At 41.3% G+C, this 20,438-nt stretch overlaps 1 protein-coding gene across 2 annotated transcripts in view; it reads right to left on the reverse strand.

Annotated features, from left to right (window-relative positions):
* LOC126281218 (gametogenetin-binding protein 2-like) overlaps window positions 1-20,438 on the reverse strand; it is a 131,305-nt gene that overhangs the window by 35,366 nt on the left and 75,501 nt on the right. For both annotated transcript variants that reach the window (XM_049979979.1, XM_049979970.1), the window contains exon 9: window positions 10,658-11,306. In XM_049979979.1, the coding sequence (XP_049835936.1) occupies window positions 10,658-11,306 (649 nt within the window). The remainder of the gene's footprint in view (window positions 1-10,657; window positions 11,307-20,438) is intronic.

Consider the following 20,438-nt stretch of genomic DNA (forward strand, 5'->3'; position numbering starts at 1 on the left):
AGCCTGCTGAGTAGCCGCCTCCAGCTGGTGTCAGATTGTCGACTGAGGACCGAAATCTCCGAAGTACACAGTGAGAGCTGTTAAGCAGTTGCCTGGCCTCTAACAACAAGAGCAGACGACCGTTAACCATTCATTCCAGGGTCTTTCCTACACAGCTCATTAAGGCAATACTCCTGTAATTGCTGGGACATGGGCGGTCCCTTACTGGTTTGAGGGCAGGTATCAGAACTGCCTCCCTCCACAAATTGAGGAAACTGGCTGTCTGGCATATAAGATTAAAACATTCGAGGAGGATTTCCTTCAACGCCACTTACAAATGTCGAAGCATGCAGTGCCGTATATGGATGTGATAGGGTGCAGTGTCATGAGTCTCAGACAGCACAGATTCCAGCTCCCACATGGAGAAAGAGGAGTTGTGGGTCTCAGAAATGTTGGATATGAAGTAGTCCAGCTTGTTCCTCTCAACAGATGCACAGTAGCAACGAAACGCTGGATTAAGATTTTGCAAAATGCTCTGCAGTGTCTGAGTGATGTCTAGGTGTTGATTGAGATACCCGTTTCAGTATTGCTGCTATTGATATATGACCATGTTTACTGGAAATCTTCCAGATGACTTCCCAAACTTTAGTAGTACAAGTGGAACAGGTGATAGATTCCAGGAACACTTCCTGTGATCATTTCTTGCTCACCTTAATGACACATTAAGCCTTGGCTCTTGCAACTCTAAATGCTGTAAGGTTGTCCGCTGTTGGGTGGCATTTAACCGGTGAAGAGTTGCAAGCCTGTCCTGGATCGATGAATGACACTTGTCAGTCCACCACAGCACAGGTCGCCTCCTAAGATGACCTGACAACTTTGGGACAGGTAAGTCAGTGGCATGACGGATCACTCTTATGATGTGGTCCGCTATTCCTGGGCTCTGTCGCGGTGTTTGAACACAGCCAGCTGTCAGGACAGCATCCAGTTAGCCCTGCTGACAATCCATTTCAGTGACATCAGTTCAAGCAACCCTCCATCCAGTAGGTGAAAGCACAGTGGGATGTGGTCACTGAGATGAAGGTCATCAATAACTTCCCACTGAACAGGCTTCAAAATGACTGCAGCAGGACAATTGCATGGACAAACACAGGTGCTACTGCTGACACTAGCAACCTCCATTTGTGCAGCAGCATCAACTTTCTGCACAGTTAGGATAAGACGTAGGATATACCGATAGTCTGTTGAAATGACAACCCCATTAAATTACTGTTTCATACTGTGAGACACAAAGACAGCACAGCTACAACAAACTGAAGTTTATTCTTCTCCCACATAAAAGCGAACAACAGTTGAGAACATAGACAACAACATATAAACAATCTAGGTACTGATACAAGCAGCAACTGACAATAAGTATGAACACAATATGCAAGCAATCGCCACTTGCACTGCATTTATAAAGTGGACAGCTCTGGCAGATGGCACAGTGGCTGCTGTGTCATGCGTGCAAGTCATGTGGCCCACTGCAGGCTGTCTCTGGTAGCCGTTGGTAGAATATTTGAAGTGCAGTGCGCCGGCAGCCTGGTTCCACAATGTGTATCCAAGGTTTACGAGGTGCATCCATAAAAACTTAACTAAGTAAGAAATATTCATTGGAATATTTACAATGATTCAATGGTTTCTCTTCAATATAGTCACCACCATTGTTGAGGTATTAACTTTTTCCGCCCAAAAATGCTTCACGAGATGGAAGAGATGAAAGCTGCTTGGTGGCATCTTCGAGGCTGTAGGTTAGATGGTCAGAGATCTCCTATCCACACAGATTCAACACATTCCGTGTCACTATGGCTGTGTGGGGTTTTGCACTGTCACGCCAAAAGTAATGCCTATTGTAAACATCCCCCCGCCGTATCTCTCATTCTAGATTCCCTGCCCACAGATTTTTCAAAGTCTGACAATGCCAATCAGTGTTTATGGTCTCCTCTCACAGTAAAAACTAGCACAAGAAGACACCATATTATTTTTTTGATACACAGTCTGCTTGATTTGGTTTTCACTAGGACTGTGTTTGAACATGACTCAAACTGTTCGAAGAGTTTCTGTCACAGTCTGGGAAATCTCAGGTTCTTTTCGATCTTTTGATCGGGCTGAGATCTATGACTTTTGTTGGTACTACCGCAACGACCTGTCTTACTTCCAAGGTGATTCATTCCACTGTAATTCATTCTCATGACAAAATTTACAACCACTTTATTATGCTACACTTTGCCTGTTAGGCATTTAAGTCTTGATTATTTTATCTGAATTTTGTTGTCTTATTTTCAAACTGATTAAAATCTGGCAAAGCTTTTACCTGTTTTTCAAATTAGTGAAGAGGGCTTGAACTGCTTTATTTGCAATCTACTGGCTAAATAATTACTACCTCTCAAAATCATATACAATATTATACTGGGTTAAGTCAAGCAATATTTTTTGGCAGACAACATTTTCATCTTTATCTGTTAGTTTTACTTACATCTACATCGATACTCTGCAAATCACATTTAAGTGCCTGGCAGAGGGTTCATCGAACCACCTTCACAATTCTTTATTATTCAAATCTCGTATAGCACGCGGAAAGAATGAACACCTCTAATATTTCCGTACGAGCTCTGATTTCCCTTATTTTATCTTGGTGATCGTTCCGCCCTATGTAGGTTGGTGTCAAAATATTATTTTCGCATTCGGAAGAGAAAGTTGGTGATTGGAATTTCGTGAGAAGATCCGTTGCAAGGAAAAAAGTCTTTCTTTTAATGATTCCCAGCCCAAATCCTGTATCATTTCTGTGACACTCTCTCCCATATTTCGCAATAATACAAAACATGCTGCCTTTCTCTGAACTTTTTCGATGTACTCACACAGTGCAGCAATATTCTAAAAGAGGACGGACAAGCATAGTGTAGACAGTCTCCTTAGTAGGTCTGTTACATTTTCTAAGTGTCCTGCCAATAAAACGCAGCCTTTGGTTAGCCATCCCAACAACATATTCTATGTGCCCTTTCCAATTTAAGTTGTTCATAATTGTAATACCTAGGTATTTAGTTGAATTTATGGCTTTTAGATTAGACTGATTTATTGTGTAACCGAAGTTTAACGAGTTCCTTTTAGCACTCATGTGGATGATCTCACAATTTTCGTTATTTAGTGTCAACTGCCACTTTTTGCACCATTCAGATATTTTTTTCTAAATGGTTTGTAGTTTGTTTTCATCTTCTGATGACTTTATTAATCGATAAACAACAGCATCATCAGCAAACAACCTAAGACGGCTGCTCAGATTGTCTCCCAAATCGTTTATATAGTTAAGGAACAGAAAGAGCGTATAACACTACCTTGGGGAACACCTGAAATCACTTTACTTGATGACTTTCCGTCAATGACTACGAACTGTGACCTCTGACAGGAAATCACAAATCCAGTCATATAACTGAGACGATATTCCATAAGTACGCAATTTTACTATGAGCCGCTTGTATGGTACAGTGTCAAAAGCCTTCCGGAAATCCAGGAATATGGAATTGATCTGAAATCCCTTGTCAATAGCACTCAGCACTTCATGTGAATAAAGAGCTAGTTGTGTGATTCTTCAGTTTCTCCTGGCATATTTGTTGCTCAAACAGTCCACGGGTGTACTGCCAGTTCATAGTGTCCTACGGCCACAATATTTCGGCGATCAGACATATTGCCATCGTCAGGTGCGCTGACGAACTGAGCTCCTGAGGGCGGGCGGCAGATTTAAATCCCCTCCCCCCACGGGACGCTCTCTTTGCCACCCACACCCGCGCGCCAGCGGTTGCGAAGACGTGGGCGTCGGAATCTGTCGTAGCATCGATGAGCTTGCTACGTCCGCCCTGGTCGCCAGTTCGTACTTCTTGGTGAAAGTCTTCTTAATTACATTCAATGCCGGGTCCCAAGCGTTGCTGAGATTGTATCTGCAATCTCAGTTGATAGATCTTCCCTGGTGTGAATTTCGATAGTCTCCCTTATAACGCTGTCCCAATATTTAGAGGCCTGAGCCAGGATCTTGGTACGCTCATAAGCCATCTCGTGTTTCTCAGACAAACAATGCTCTGCTACCGCTGACTTATTTGGATATTTCAGTTGAGTGTGCCTTTGATGTTCTCGTCAACGATCTTCGATGGTGCGTACTGTCTGTTCGATATAAGTCTCCCACACTCACATGGAATTTGGTATATGCCGGCCTTCCTCAAACCGAGGCCATTTTTCACACTTCCCAGTAATGCCCGTGTTTTATTGGGCGCGCAAAAGACGGTTTTAACTCAGTATTTCTTTAACATACAGCCGATTTTCCCCGATAGTGCACCATTGTACAGAATAAAGGCAGTTGCTACCTCTTCTTCTGTGACTTCATCCGTCTCCACAGGTGGGACAGAGACAGCGTCTAATCTGCCATTCTGAGTACCCATTTTTTTTGGAACACCTTTTTGAGGCAGATTCTCTGGGTCTGAGATGCTGTTGCCCTCTGTCATTTGTTAGTTTATTTGGTATAAACCTATCAATTGCTGCCGATACTATTTCTTTGAATTTAAACCACATCTGGTCTACACTTATATTATTAATTTGGAATGAGTGGAGATTGTCTCTCAGGGAGGCGTCAAGTGATTTTTTTACCTGCTTTTTTGAAAAGGTATATTTTCAAGGATTTGGGGATTACAATATTCAATCTCGCTACGACAATCCTGTCTTCACTAATCCCTATATCAATTTAGATGCTGGTTAGTAAATTAGGATTATTTTTTGCTATGAGGTCAAGTGTGTTTTCACAACCGTTTACTATTCACGTGGGCTCATAAACTAACTGCTCGAAATAATTTTCTGGTAATGCGTTTAGCACAATTTTGGATGATATTTTATGCTTACCTCCAGAATTAAACATGTATTTTCGCTTACATGTCGAGGGTAAATTAAAGTCACCACCAACTATTACCATACGAGTCGCGTACGTGTTTGGAATCAAACTCAAGTTTTCTTTGAACCTTTCAGCAACTGTATCATCTGAACTGGGAGGTTGGTAAAATTATCCAAATTATTATTTTATTCCAATTGCCAGCAATGACCTCTGCCCATACTAACTCACAGGAAGTATTTACTTCAATTTGCGCAAAGTTAAACTACTTCTAACAGCAACAAACACGCCACCGCCAACCGCGTTTAGCCTATCTTTTTGGAACGCTGCTAGGTTCTTCGCAAATATTTCGACTGAGCTTATATCCGGCTTTAGCCAGCTTTCAGTGCCTATAATGATTTGAGCATAAGCTTTCTATTAGCGCTTGGAGCTCTGCTACTTTCCCAACACAGCTATGACAGTTTACAACTGTTATACCAATGGAATGTAGTCGAATTAAGTCGGGAGATGCTGAGGGAATTAGATTAGGAAATGAGACATTTAAAGTAGTAAAGGAGTTTTGCTAGTTGGGGATCAAAATAACTGATGATGGTCGAAGTAGAGAGGATATAAAATGTAGACTGGCAATGGCAAGGGCAAGGAAAGCGCTTCTGAAGAAAAGAAATTTGTTAACATCGAGTATAGATTTAAGTGTCAGGAAGTCATTTCTGAAAGTATTTGTATGGAGTGCAGCCATGTATGGAAATGAAACATGGACGATAAATAGTTTGGACAAGAAAAGAATAAAAGCTTTCGAAATTTGGTGGTACAGAAGAATGCTGAAGATTAGATGGGTAGATCACATAACTAATGAGAGGGTACTGAATAGGATTGGGGAGAAGAGAAGTTTGTGGCACAACTTGACTAGAAGAAGGGATCAATTGGTAGGACATGTTCTGAGGCACAAAGGGATCACCAATTTAGCATTGGAGGGCAGCGTGGAGGATAAAAATCGTAGAGGGAGATCAAGAGATGAATAAACCAAGCAGATTCAGAAGGATGTAGGTTGCAGTAGGTACTGGGAGATGACAAGCTTGCACAGATAGAGTAGCACGGAGAGCTGCATCAAACCAGTCTCAGTCCTGAAGACCACAACAACAACATACTAATGGTTCCTGTATCTATGTTCTTCCTGTGTTCAGCCTGCACCCTTTGTGACTGAAGCCCATCTTGTGTTTTCGGAGACCCTCTAACCCAAAAAACCGCCCAGTCCACGCCACACAGCCCCTGCTACCAATGTAGCCGCCTCCTGCGTATAGTGGACACCTGACCTATTAAGCGGAACCCAAAAGCCAATCACCCTTTGGCGCAAGTGGAGGAATCTGCAGGCTACACAGTTGCAGAACCGTATGAGCCTCTGATTCAGACCCTTGATTCGGCTCTGTACCAGAGGTCCGCAAACGGTCCTGTCGACTATGCTGCAAATAGTCAGATCAGCTTTCATCTTGCAAGCAAGACCAGCAGCCTTTAGCACTTCTGCTAGCCGCTCGAAACCAGAGCAAATCTCTTCTGATCCAAAGCGACACAAATCATTGGTACCGACGTGAGCAACCACCTGCAGTTCGCTGCACCCTGTGCTCCTCATGGCATCAGGGAGGACCATTTCCACATCTGGAATGACTACACCCGGTATTCACACCGAGTGCACATTGGTTTTCTTACCCTCCTTGTCAGCCAAGTCCCTAAGGGCCCCATAAAGTGCCTAACATTGGAGCTCCCAACTACCAATAGTCCCATCCTCTGCGAGGATCTCTGAGTGGTTTCCTCTGAAACAGGACAGGCAAAAGCATCCGGCTCAGCGACAGTGTCAGCCACAGACAGCACCCAGAACCTGTTTGTCAGACAAACCGGGGAGGCCTTTCGTGCGGCTACCTGGGAAGTTTTTTGCTGCCTGCTTCGCCCAGGGGCGACCTTCCACTCGACCACAGGTGAGGTGTCAGCCTCAGTGTGAGCAGTAAACGGGTTGGCCATCAGTGAGGACTGGTCGCAGGACTCTTGACGCACTGGATGTCCGTTGGATCCCCACGGCCGGCCCACAACAGTAGTGCCCATCCACTGCAGCTTCAAGCTGAGTAACCGAAGCCATCACAGCCTGAAGGTGAGAGTGAAGTGTCACCAACTTGGCTCCCATCTGCGCACAACAATCGCAATCCCTGTCCATACCAAAGACTGTGGAAAACTAAACTATGCAGATAAATGGACTATCGGCACGTGCTGCGCAACTCTAATGTACACCCTGACGAAAATGCACGAACTGTGTCTAGTAAAACACAGATATTCAAGAATCTAACTACTGAAGCACTCAGGTGAAACTAAATAATTTGCCCTTGATAAGGAACTTTTAATATGTCACAAAATTGGTTTACTTTGTGACACAAACGGAAATGCTAGAACTGTGGCTATTAGATTTTAAATTTACACACAGAAACTCAAGAAACTGAACTATTAAAGCACACAGATGATATAACAACATTCGCTCCTGGTTAGGAACTCATAAAAGTCACAAAAGCTGCGTCTGTCACGGTCGGCTACTACTGCCTGACTAACTGACATATATGTTTCTTATATTCATATGTACTGTATGAGAACGCAAATTGTAAATATGTTCAAACCCGGTATGAGTTTGTTCAGTGGTAGGATTTAATGCAAGGGTTTCTAGTCAACAATAAGGTGGAACTTACACCTGTACAAGAAAACATGAAACACCTCATACCAACGTGCAAGAACTGCCCCGAGTCCATAGTGAAACCAGATGGTGGCACAACTGGAATGTAGCAAAACATGGAGTACAATGTAATTTTGATTTCAAAAGTGTAAATGTACACTCACAAGCTGGCGTCCAGTGCAAAGGAACATTCTTGTGGAGCAATTCATAAGGGGGATGGGCCAACATAGTTGCATCCAGAAAAAATTTGTAAGGTAAGCAACTTTACCTACAATGGCTTTGAGTTCTTCGACATTTGTAGAGCAAGGCAGAGCTATGGCTGCAGTGACATGAGGACGTAAAGGGTACCATCCCAAGAAACCACTAACCCCAAATACTCCAATGAATGGTTGAAAAATGTGTGACTTGGCCAAGTTGGATTTCAATACTGCCAAATGTAAGACTGCAAACAAGGTGCATATGTTATGTAAGAGCTCTTATGTGGACCTAACTGTTATGACGATGTTATCATGGTAGTTGATACGCCCTGGAACGAACATCAATCTCCCCCAAAAATGCTGAGAGTTTTGGAGAAAAACTGGTCCCCAAGGAGTTTAGCCTATAACACGTCCAGGCGGGGAAAGAGTAAGTGTCAATAGCAGATTGAGTGTTAACTGAAACTCTGAAGTTGCAGCAGAGGCAAAGCTGACCAGTCAGTTTTTTAATGGCTGCAAGGGGATAGACCACTCACTCGATATTTTCACTTGAACACAGAAAGCCACGGGAATAGGAAGGCATGGAAAAAGTGTGCCCACTTCATGGCTTTCAGGATAATGTGGCCCACTAAAGCAGCTGCACAATCTAACCCATTCAAGTAAAAAAGACGAGAAATCAGAGCACAGAGAATCTAACTGCTGGTAAGGACCTGGCCAGCAAAGAGGTGCACCATATCCAAAATAAAAAAACTGAAAGCATCCAGACCAAATAAACTTGCAGTGCCAGCAATATCCTCTACCAAAACAGTAAAGGAAAGACACCACAGATTTACACATAGTGGGAGATGTAAATTACCCCAAAATTGGAATAAGCTGCTTGTTGTAACTCACCAAACGACTAACTGGAAGCAACACTGGAGACCCCAGAGCCAAGTAAAATTGCGAATTCTGTCAAGTCAGAGCTGCATCCATGTCCACTTGCAGGCTGAGTGCTTTGTCCATCACTAGCACTTTGATAAACAGTTTCTTATGATTCATAAACAGTGAAGACACATAGTTAACATCCATGTCCATATCTGCAGGAAGGGAATGGGAATGACACATAAGACACTGTAGGTCCTCTTCTCCTACAGTTCTTGCAAGTTGCTCAACGAGCACGGAGCACTGCCACTGTTGTTGTTGTTGTTTACTACATCGCTGTAGGTTTGGCATGTTATCCTGCACCCAAGAAATTACTCATGCCTGACATCCAGGAACAGGAGCCACCACGGCAATGTCACACCAATCCGATCACCAGCAGCACAAGATATCTCATAAGAATGAGCAATATTTAATGGTATGGAATGACTGTTCTGTCGGTTCTTGGTAGAATATTTTATATATTATGAATGTAAACACACACAACACTGGGGTAACATTCTACAAATTTACTATTTATTTCACAAATTGTTTTTTGGATGTTACGCCGCCATCAGTTACGAAGATTGGCGTCGCAGACAATACAATCAGCATAGGAAACATGATGAGCATTGATAGAAAACTGACATTTGTGACTGAGGCCAGGACGTTTGGCTGCCCAATCCCAGTAGGACTGGTGGGGCTGAATATGGCAACAATACATGCATTTACAGTGACAGTTTGACAACAACTTACATATTTTGTGAACAAAAGCGGTGCACGTTCCTGGAGTGGGGATAACTGGCACAACAGGTAGATCTGAGGAGAAATCCAAGAAAGAAACAAAGCCTTACAAATGTTTCCCTTAGTGACAAGTGAAGAAGTGCTGCCAAAGCTACTTCTTCTAAGCCTCCCAGTCTTTGGCCACATTGTTTTAACTGGGAAAGGGTAACAGGTACACTGACGTTGTGGAAGCCAGAATACTCATTGTGTCGAACAAATTCGCAACAGCAACTGTAAATGCCCGGTGCTGCTTGAAGAGAGATAGGAGCACTGTCTCCATGGACAGAAAAACCATAGGAACAACCAAATAGACTGAGCACATGAAATGAACCACCACACTTGTCGTCAGATGTATCGTACTGCAAGACACATACAGCAGCACGGCTACAATGAACCAAAGTTTGTTCTTCAACGAAATTTGAAAGCAGTGATGTGCCATGCTTCAAACCAAAGTCTTTTTAGACTACAGGCAGTGTTGACAGTAAGTATGACAATACCATAAAGTCAGCCAAATACTACTTTGCCAACCAACCAATAGAGCCCGATTATTCAAAGGTGATTTACGAAATGAGCATACAAATATAGATTTTTTTTTTTTTTAAAATAACTGAAATGTGGCAAATTATCATGCACTCATTATTCTCTGACGTACTCACAATCGTGCTATGGGAAACAGACCAGGAGCCCAGAAAACCAAGGAAAATTATGAAGGTTACTGCCACTTTAATGACCGTTTTCATCTTTCCTTATGCAACTGCTCAACCAATAGTTTCCAATGCAAAATCTAAAGAGTGATTTTTATCAAAGTAATTCAGAACATTTCTTTCCGTTAACAAACAGTTCAACTCCCCCTAAAGTCTCTCAGAATTCCCCAACTTTTCCTGGGAATTAAATTTCTCCGATAATTCCAGTGAAATGGCCACCCTCCATGGTAGAAATCCATACAATCTCTGCCAGCATAAGATGGAGGTGCTTTGAAAGCACAAGGTTTTATCCTAATTTGAGGCATTAAGCAAACTGAGAATATTTTCTACAACCACACCCATAGTGCATGCCCACTGCACAACCCCCCCCCCCCCCCCCCCCCCCCCACACACACACACAGACAGACAGAGAGAGAGAGAGAGAGAGGGAGAGGGAGAGAGGGGCTTTAATATTTCATAGCTGGGGGAAAAAAAAAGAATGTTGACTCACCATCATGACTGCAGAAGTCCTCAGAACACGCCACATCTGATCCTTCTGGAGAACTGTGCCAGCTACTTGAGACCGATGCCCCATCACTGCAGCCATTCAAATCCGGAGGGCTACAGTGGCCCACTTCCACCCGACTGTCACTTTCTCTTATGAGAACCACTGTTTCCTGCACATCTTTACAAGACTGGCAAGGTGACAAAGAGAAAGTGGCTTCTCTCTCCATAGAATCTGGCTTCCCAACCTCACTGTCGAGAACGTCACTTGCAGGCTGTGGAGCTGCACTATGGGGCGAGGCACTGGAACTCACTGAACTCTCTTGCGGAAAACACCGTCGCCCCTTCCGCCCTCTTCTCGCCCTGCGTCCAGCTGTAATGGACCCTGACTCGCTCGACACAGGACTCTGCCTGCTCATGTCCCCGTTCACTCTGTTTTCTTCTGGAACTACTTCACTCGTCTCCGACTCCGTACCGTTCTCTAAGTGACTCAAACTGTTTGGGGCGCCATTTGAGGTGCCATCTACACAACTCACTTCATCATGGCACCCACCACCATCCTCTTCCATAGAACTTCGATTTAACGCTTTTCTTTGCTGACAGTCTTTACAGCAGCAAGTTGGAGAACCATCATTCTTACAGTCCAGCACCTGGAGCTGAAAATATTGATTAATGTTAAGATATTTTGTCAGTATTCACTCAGAACAGTTCATAAAAGAAAATGAAAAATAACATGGTAATGACACAAAAATCAAAATGCTTAGCTTTTGCAGATGATCTTTTTCTGATTTGCTCAGCACAACCACTAAATTGATCAGTGAACCCAAAACCCAAGCTGCTAAGCCTGACCTTCACATCTTCTTTGATAAAACTGAGTTTGTAACTAAACTCTAGTCAGCTACCTTTAGGGAGACAAATAATGATTAAGGCATAAAGTTACCATGTTCAAGCACAGTGGGCAGAACCAAACAGTGTTTAGAAAGAAGCCTTCAAATTGAGGATCAAAACGATAACAACAGAACACCAGCTGACTAGAGATTTTTACTGCTAACAATTCCTTTCTTTTAACATTAGGCTGGGGTGCAGTTATGCAGCCATTCACCAAAGTTTCTGTACGTAACAGAGTGCCTTGCAAAAAATAGGAAAGGTGTGAACAAGAAATTAAACATTAGGAAATAAAGATCTTACAGAAGATCTCAGACCTAATAAGAAAGAATAGAGTGTACAGAAGATGGCATAACAATAAACCATACTTGCACGTAAAAAGATAATAAGACACTACATGGAAGAAGAAAAGCCAAAGTTCAAACCTGACGACTGACGAACACAAAGTAAATGTGAGAATACTGGGTGTAAGTTACAGCTCGAGGAAAGACATGTTTGAAATAATGTGGTCCACTGTTGACTGAAATGGACGAATGGAAAAGTATATGTTGACTGCCTCACACAAAAAGCAAAATGTATTAAATGTGAAGCCTAATATTGTTTTGTGACACTATAACAAAAAAGTTAATCACATTCTCTGACCTCACTATATTCAGAATGTACCTACAGTTAAAGGTTCAGAGTTCACAGCAAGGACCCACACACTCATCTGTGTGTCTACTTCATTTTACTGAAGAGGACCAAAACTCTGTGTTGCCCTACATCTCAAATGTAGCCAACATTTCAAACACAATGTTTTCCATTACTTCATGTTAGTTGTGTTCAGAAATTAGTCACTGTTGTTTGATTTATATTTGTTCAGCTCCTCCCATTAGCCACCTGACAGTCTTCTTAATGTGCACTTACAAGTATTAAATGCTTTCTAAAAAATGTAAGCCCAGCGTGATAATAAGGAAGCCCCAGCAGAGTTTACCTCCCTGTGTGTCGCTTGGACTCTGCCCGACACTAACTACAGTATCACATTTGTTGTGTGTATCTGAGGGTCCTATGTTCTACCAAGTTTGCAAATGTTATCTCGATAGTGCTAATAAAGTAACTGAGAAATAATTATGTGGGAAAAGACAGAGGGAAAGGGGACTGGGGGAGCGGGAGGTGTGTAGGTGTGTAGGTGTGTGTGTGTGTGTGTGTGTGTGTGTGTGTGTGTGTGTGTGTGTGTGTCAAAGCTGGGCACAAGACATAAAACTGAGTTTTTCAAGATAAATCTTACTTCTATGACACTTTTTTTTCTTTGTAGCGAATACATATTTTCACTGAAAAAACGGGGATTTGGAAACCTGACACTGCATGCTGTTTCATGTGCTGAATGTATGATGAAGCACAAAAAGATCTATGTGAACACACATGGTTGAAAGTCTACAATAGCCAGGAGCAAACCTAACAAAAGTCATTTATCAGACTATTCCTAACAATTCATTGGATGTATGATGGCTAGGTAACAGCTAATGCACTTGAGTTCATACCAACAAATGGCCTGCTGCTAAGTAAAAATGTTCAAAAACACACGTAAGTCGCCAGAAGTATTCCTAAATTCATACAGTTTGACCTCTGGTTATGCTAGCTCCAAGTGCATGCAAGTCCGGACACTGCATACCAAGATCATAGCTGTTTCTTTGTCAGAATGGGCTGACAGAAATAACAAAAGAGTACAAGATAGTGTCCCGACGGGCCCATAAGTACAGAGTTTCATCGGGAAACATTGAGGAAGCACTAAACCTCATCTTCACTTTAGTACACCTAACAAATTAAGAGCAACCAGCAAATTCTAGAAAAGGGATGCACAGACCACGGCCCGCAACCAACCCGCCATTGAACTTATGTTGACTTGCCCCTCAGCATTCATTCTTGTTTCTCCACTTTTTTTATCCCTTCCAGAAAAAGAGAGAGTGGGCCATTGTAGAGCTTTGTTGTTTTATGCCCAGTCTAGCAAGCGTTAGCGCAGGGGAATACCAGTCTGAATAAAAAGATGTTTCAAGCCAAATTATTTTTTTACTTGCTATTTGTATTCAAAGTGAGGGATTTGCAACCATGCAGCTGACAGTATTAACAAGTCTGTACACACCAACTCTAGACTGTACTATGCAAGCCAATTATCAGACATTTTTCTCAAATGCTAAAGCTCGATTTGTTTAAGCTGACAAAAACACGATTAAAAAAATAATGAGTAATGTTACTTGGAATTATGTAAACATTAGTCTCTGAGGCAGTAAATAAGATTTGACTGAGTAATGGCTTACAGTACGTGATGTAGCATTTGTATGGTTACAAGGGGGGCAGTCAAGTTCTTGCAGTGATATTTCCTTGTGGGTGGTGAACAATGTACAATTGTTTGGGATAATTTTTTTGGTAGTGGTTCAGACCATTGGTTTTGGCCAAAATGAGTCTGAAAATGGTGTTATAAAGCCAATGTGGCATTCATAAAGCCATTTTAATGTAACATGCTTGTCAAAACATAGCAACAGTTTGGAATTCCAGCTGTTCTGCACTGTCACAGTAATACAGCCAATAACTGTGCTTGAACTATAAATCATCTCATAGGAAATAAGGAAACACATCCCACCTTAGTGTATACGAACATGGTAGAAATACTTCCTCCAAAGTAGTATTCAGTTGTATTCAGGGCTCATTTACTCAAGTTCCACTTGTTGTAAGTCTTTTAGCAAATCATAAAAGGCAGAGTGCATGCTCTCTGCTTTGGTAATCACTCGACATGAACAACACAGAATGCCTTTACTTTGACAGCCATGTCATTCATACAAGAACTGCCCTAGTTATTAAATATGAGGAGTGACTAGAAGAAAATGAATTGTTGCTAACAGAAGACTATAGATGACATAGGAGCCACGAGATCCACAGCACAGAATGTATGGAGGAGGGGGCTTTTTGGACAATTTGCAGCAAATTAACAAAGCACTCAAATTTTCAACCACGGACATGAGGAAGAAAACAAAGTAGGTTTAGACAGGAGCACAGTAAAAATGGTATAAGCTGAGAAATGGCTGAAATGTGAACAAGTACTTAATGCTAGTATAAGTATCTTCAGTTGCCACAAATATACAGATAAATATAAGCTTTTCTCCATCTGATATTGCTTGCCAGTACCTATTGACGTGCTCTGCAATTTTCCCTCCAACTGCAATGAGCAATCTCCAAAACTCATCTACTTAAAGATGTAAGAAGTTTCAGAATAATACCCCTGTTACTCATATTTGGTACATGTTTCACACACTTGAGAAACATTCTAGAATGGGTTGCACGTGTGATTTGTAAGCAACCTCCTTTGTAGACTGACTGCACATCCCCAGTATTCTACCAATAACCCAAAGTCTACCACCAGTTATACCCTTGACAGAACCTAAGTGATCAGTCCATTTCAAATCCCTACAAATGGTTACATCCAGGTGTTTGTGTGAGCTGGCTGATTCTAACTGTGACTCACTAGTATTATAGTCTTAGTATCCTAAGTTTTTTTGTTTCGTGAACTGCACAATTTTACATTTCTGAACATTTCAAGCAAATTTCAAATCTTCGCATCACTTTGAAATCTTACCAAGACTTGACTCAACATTTACATCTACATCTACACCTACATGGATACTCTGCAAATCACATTTAAGTGCCTGGCAGAGGGTTCATCGAACCACCTTCACAATTCTCTATTATTCCAATCTCGTATAGCACGCGGAAAGAATGAACACATATATCTTTCCGTACGAGCTCGGATTTTCCTTATTTTATCGTGGTGATCGTTCTGCACTATGTAGGTCGGTGTCAACAAAAGATTTTTGGATTCGGAGAAGAAAGTTGGCGATTGGAATTTCGGAAGATTCTGTCGCAATGAAAAACGTCATTCTTTTAATGATTTCCAGCCCAAATGCTGCATCATTTCTGTGACACTCTCTCCCATATTTTGCAATAATACAAAACATGCTGCATTTCTTTGAACTTTTCTGATGTACTCCGTCAGTCCTACCTGGTAAGGATCCAACACTGCGCTTCAGTATTCTAAAAGAGGACGGACAAGCGTAGTGCAGGCAGTCTCCTTAGTAGATCTGTTACATTTTCTAAGTGTCCTGCCAATAAAACGCAGCCATTGGTTAGCCATCCCAACAACATATTCTATGTGCTCTTTCCAATTTAAGTTGTTCGTAATTGTAATACCTAGGTATTTAGTTGAATTTACGGCTTTTAGATCAGACTGATTTATCATGTAACAGAAGATTAACAAGTTCCTTTTAGCACTCATGTGGATGACCTCACAATTTTCGTTATTTAGTGTCAACTGCCACTTTTTGCACCATTCAGATATTTTTTTATAAATCAGTTTGTAGTTTGTTTTCATCTTCTGATGACTTTATTAATCAATAAACAACAGCATCATCTGCAAACAGCTTAAGACGGCTGCTCAGATTGTCTCCCAAATCGCCACACCGTTTATATAGATAAGGAACAGCAAAGGGCCTATAACACTACCTTGGGGAACACCTGAAATCACTTTACTTGATGACTTTCCGTCAATTACTACAAACTGTGACCTCTCTGACAGGAGATCGCAAATCCAGTCACATAACTGAGACGATATTCCATAAGCATGCAATTTTACTATGAGCCGCTTGTGCTGTACAGTGTCAAAAGCCTTCCAGAAATCCAGGAATATGGAATCAATCCGAAATCCCTTGTCAATAGCACTTCATGTGAATAAAGAGCTAGTTGTGGTTCACAGGAACGATGTTTTCTAAACCCATGTTGACTGTGTGTCAATAGACCGTTTCCTTCGCGGCAATTCATAATGTTCGAACACAATTTATGTTCTAAATTCCTGCTGCATATCGAAGTTAACGATATGGGCCTATAATTTAGTGGATTACTCCTACTAACTTTCTTGAATATTGGTGTGACCTGTGCAACTTTCCAGTCTTTGGGTATGGATCTTTCGTCGAGTGAACAGTTGTATATGATCGTTAAGTATTGAGATAATGCATCAGCATACTCCGAAAGGAACCTAATTGGTATACAGTCTGAACCAAAAGACTTGATTTTATTAAGTGATGTGAGTTGCTTCACTACTCCAAGGATATTTACTTCTACTTTATTCATGTTGACAGCTGTTCTCGATTCGAATTCTGGAATATTTACTTTGTCTTAGTTAGTGAAGGCATTTCGGAAGGTTGTGTTTAGTAAATCTGCTCTGGCAGCACTGTCTTTGATAGTATCTCCATTGTTATCACACAGAGAAGGCACTGATTGTTTCTTGCCGCTAACATACTTCACATACGACCAGAATCTCTCTGGATTTTCTGCCAGGTTTCGAGACAAAGTTTTCTTGTGGAAGTCGTTATAGGTGTCTCGCATTGAACTCGGGGCAAAGTTTTGAGCTTCTGTAAAGGATTGCCAATCTGGAGGATTTTGCGTCTGTTTAAATTTGACATGTTTGTTTCGTTGTTTCTGCAACAGTGTTCTAACCCATTTTGTGTAGCAAGGAGGATCAGCTCCGTCATTTATTAGTTTATTTGGTATAAACCTCTCAATTGCTACGGATACTATTTCTTTGAATTTAAGCCACATCTGGTCTACAATTATATTATTAATTTGGAATGAGTGGAGCTTGTCTCTCAGGAAGGCATCAAGTGATTTATTATTATTATTATTTTTTTTAATAAGTATATTTTTCGCTTATTTTTCGAGGATTTGGGGATTACAATATTCAGTCTCGCTACTACAATCCTGTGTTCATTAATCCCTACATCAGTTTAGATGCTGATTTTTAACTCAGGATTATTTGTTGCTAAGAGGTCAAGAGTGTTTTCACAACCGTTTACTATTCGCGTGGGCTCATGAACTAACTGCTCGAAATAATTCGGAGAATGCATTTAGCACAATTTCGGATGATATTTTATGTGTACCTCCGGAATTAAACATATTAAAAACAAAGATTCCAAGACTTACCAAGCGGGAAAGCACCGGCAGACAGGCACAATGAACAAAACACACAAACACACACACAGAATTACTAGCTTTCGCAACCGATGGTTGCTTCTTCAGGAAGGAGAGGGAAAGACGGAAGGATGTGGGTTTTAAGGGAGAGGGTAAGGAGTCATTCCAATCCCGGGAGCGGAAAGACTTCCCTTAGGGGGATAAAAAGGACAGGAGATCACTCGCGCGCGCGCACGCATGCACGCACACAGATCCATCCGCACATACACAGACACAAGCAGACATGTTTAAAGGCAAACATGTATTTTTGCCAACATATCGAGGGTAAATTAAAGTCACCACCAGCTATTATCGTATGAGTCGGGTGAACTGGGAGGTCGGTAAAAGGACCCAATTATTATTTTATTTTGGTTGCCAACAATGACCTCTGCCCATAGTAACTCACACTAAGTATCTACTTCAATTTTGCGACAAGTTACACTTAGCCTATCTTTTTGGAACACCGTTTTTAGCCAGTTTTCAGTGCCTATAACGATTTGAGCATCAGTGTTTTCTATTAGCGCTTGGAGCTCTGGTACTTTCCCAACACAGCTACGGCAATTTGCAAGTGTTATACCAATGGTTTCTGTATCTATGTTCTTCCTGTGTTGTCGTATGTGAATTGCAAAAAGTCTGCGGTTATTTTTAATATTGCCTGCAAGCTCATTAATGTACAACAAAAGTAGCAAGGATTGCAATGCATTTCCTTGGGGATTGCCCAAAATTACTTCTACAACCGACGATGACTCTCCAGCTAAGATAACATGCTGTGCCCTCCCTACCAAAATGTCCTCAATCCAGTCCCTAATTTCACTTGAAAGCCCATAACATATGATCATTCTTTGGATAATAAGCTTAGGTTTTGTACTGAGTAAAATGTTTTTCAGATATTAAGAAATAGTGCATCAACCTGACTGCCTTGATCCAGAGCTATCAGTATGCTGTGTGAGAAGAGTGCGAGTTGTGTTTCATGTGATTGATGTTTTTGGAATCTATGCCAAATGGCATGGAGGAGGTAATTCTGTTCAAAATACCTCATTACGTTTGAGCTCAGAATATGTTTTAAGATTCTGCAACAAATGAATGTCAATGATATTGAACAGCGGTTTGTGGATAACTTCTACTACCCTTCTTGTTGATAGGTGAGACCAGCGCTTGCTTCAATGGATTTTTGTCTGAGGGATCTACAATACATAATAGTTAGAAGAGGGGCTAACTAGGCCACAAATTCAGAATACAATCTGATAGAGATTCCAACGGGTCCTAGAGCTTTGCTCAATTTTGACAATTTCATGGCTCAATTTTGAAAATTTCATTTGTTTCTCAACACTATTCATACTAATACTGACTTCACTCTTCTTTTCTGCCGTACGAGGATTAAACTGGGACAATTTTCTCGGGTTTTTGTTTGTAAAGGAACATTTGAAATGGAGTTAAGCATTTCAACTTTTGCTTTACTATCCTCAATTTCAGTTCCTGTCTCATTTACTAATGACTGGACACCAACTTTGGTGTCTTCAGAAGCGACCAGAATCTTTTTGGATTTTGTGAAAGATAATCTGACAATATTCTGCAACAGTAGTCATTGGAGGCTTCTCACATTACTCTCTTGACAGCAAAACACATTTCATTCAGCACTGATCTATCTATCTATAGTCCTATACTTTGCTTTACACCTATTATGCAGTAGAATCCGTTTCTTTACAGTGACTGTATACCAAGGAGGATTCATTCTATTATCAACTGTACATATCTATCCAGTACATGGTGTACTTTTCTTTTAAACCTGATCTGAGTTCCTCTACATACTTCTGTTCTGTGCTGGAGGTTTCAAGTTCTTCACTCAGACATGAAACTACTGACTTTTATCTAGTTTACTAAACACACATATCTTTCTGCTGCTTTTAGTTGCCCTTTGTACTTTGGTAATCATTGTTGCCACCACCGCATCATGGTCACTGATACCAGTTTCAATGTGGACATCCTCACAGAGGTTTAATCTATTTGTTGCCATTAGGTCCAATATGTTTACATCGTCAGTGAATTCTGAACTATCTGTTCCAGGTAATTTTCAGAGAAGGAATTTAATATTGTTTCACACGATGTCTTATTATCCCCACCACTAATAAAACTGTAATTTTCCCAATTGTTGGTGGATGATTAAATTCTACACTGATGATCACAGTATGACAGGAACTTATGTACATGTGAACTGAGGTTGTGTCTAAGGTTTTTGGCTTCATCAGGAGATAAGTTTGATAGGTGATAAAATAGTAAATGGATCCTTCTATGCCCAACCCTGATACTGAATCTTGCCCACACAATCTCACCTACAGATTCAAATTTATCTTAGTGGGCTTTCTTGTCTACTGTGACAATTACACCACCACCATTTCCTATTAGCCTATCCTTTCGATATATACTTAAATTTTCCCCAAAGGTCCCACTGCTATCTCTTTCATGTTTCAACCAGTTTTCTGTACCTAGTATTATGTGAGCTTTACTGATTTTCAATGGCCTGGAGACTATTCATTTAGTCATCTGCACCAGCCACTTACATGTGATTTGCAGAGTATCCCTGTAGACGAAAATGCGACCAACAGGCATGTGTTTAATGAAATGGAGTGTTCTGTTAATGGCCATCAGCTCAACTGTAAAAATAAATACGTTTTTACAGCAATTAGTGGTGTTCCTGACCAGTATGTGATGCAAAAGTTTGACCTGTCCTACCATGGCTTTAGAGCTGTCAGTGTAAAAGACAATAACACCCCGATACCACTGAAGAACTAAAAGGAACAGACACCGAAAAATCATGGTAGATCCTGGAAGTAAGTAGGTCCTCATTCATGGCCTTGGTACCTGGGTACTAACCA

The sequence above is a fragment of the Schistocerca gregaria genome, chromosome 1 (assembly GCF_023897955.1).
Source record: "Schistocerca gregaria isolate iqSchGreg1 chromosome 1, iqSchGreg1.2, whole genome shotgun sequence".
NCBI classification, from domain to species: Eukaryota; Metazoa; Arthropoda; class Insecta; order Orthoptera; family Acrididae; genus Schistocerca; species Schistocerca gregaria.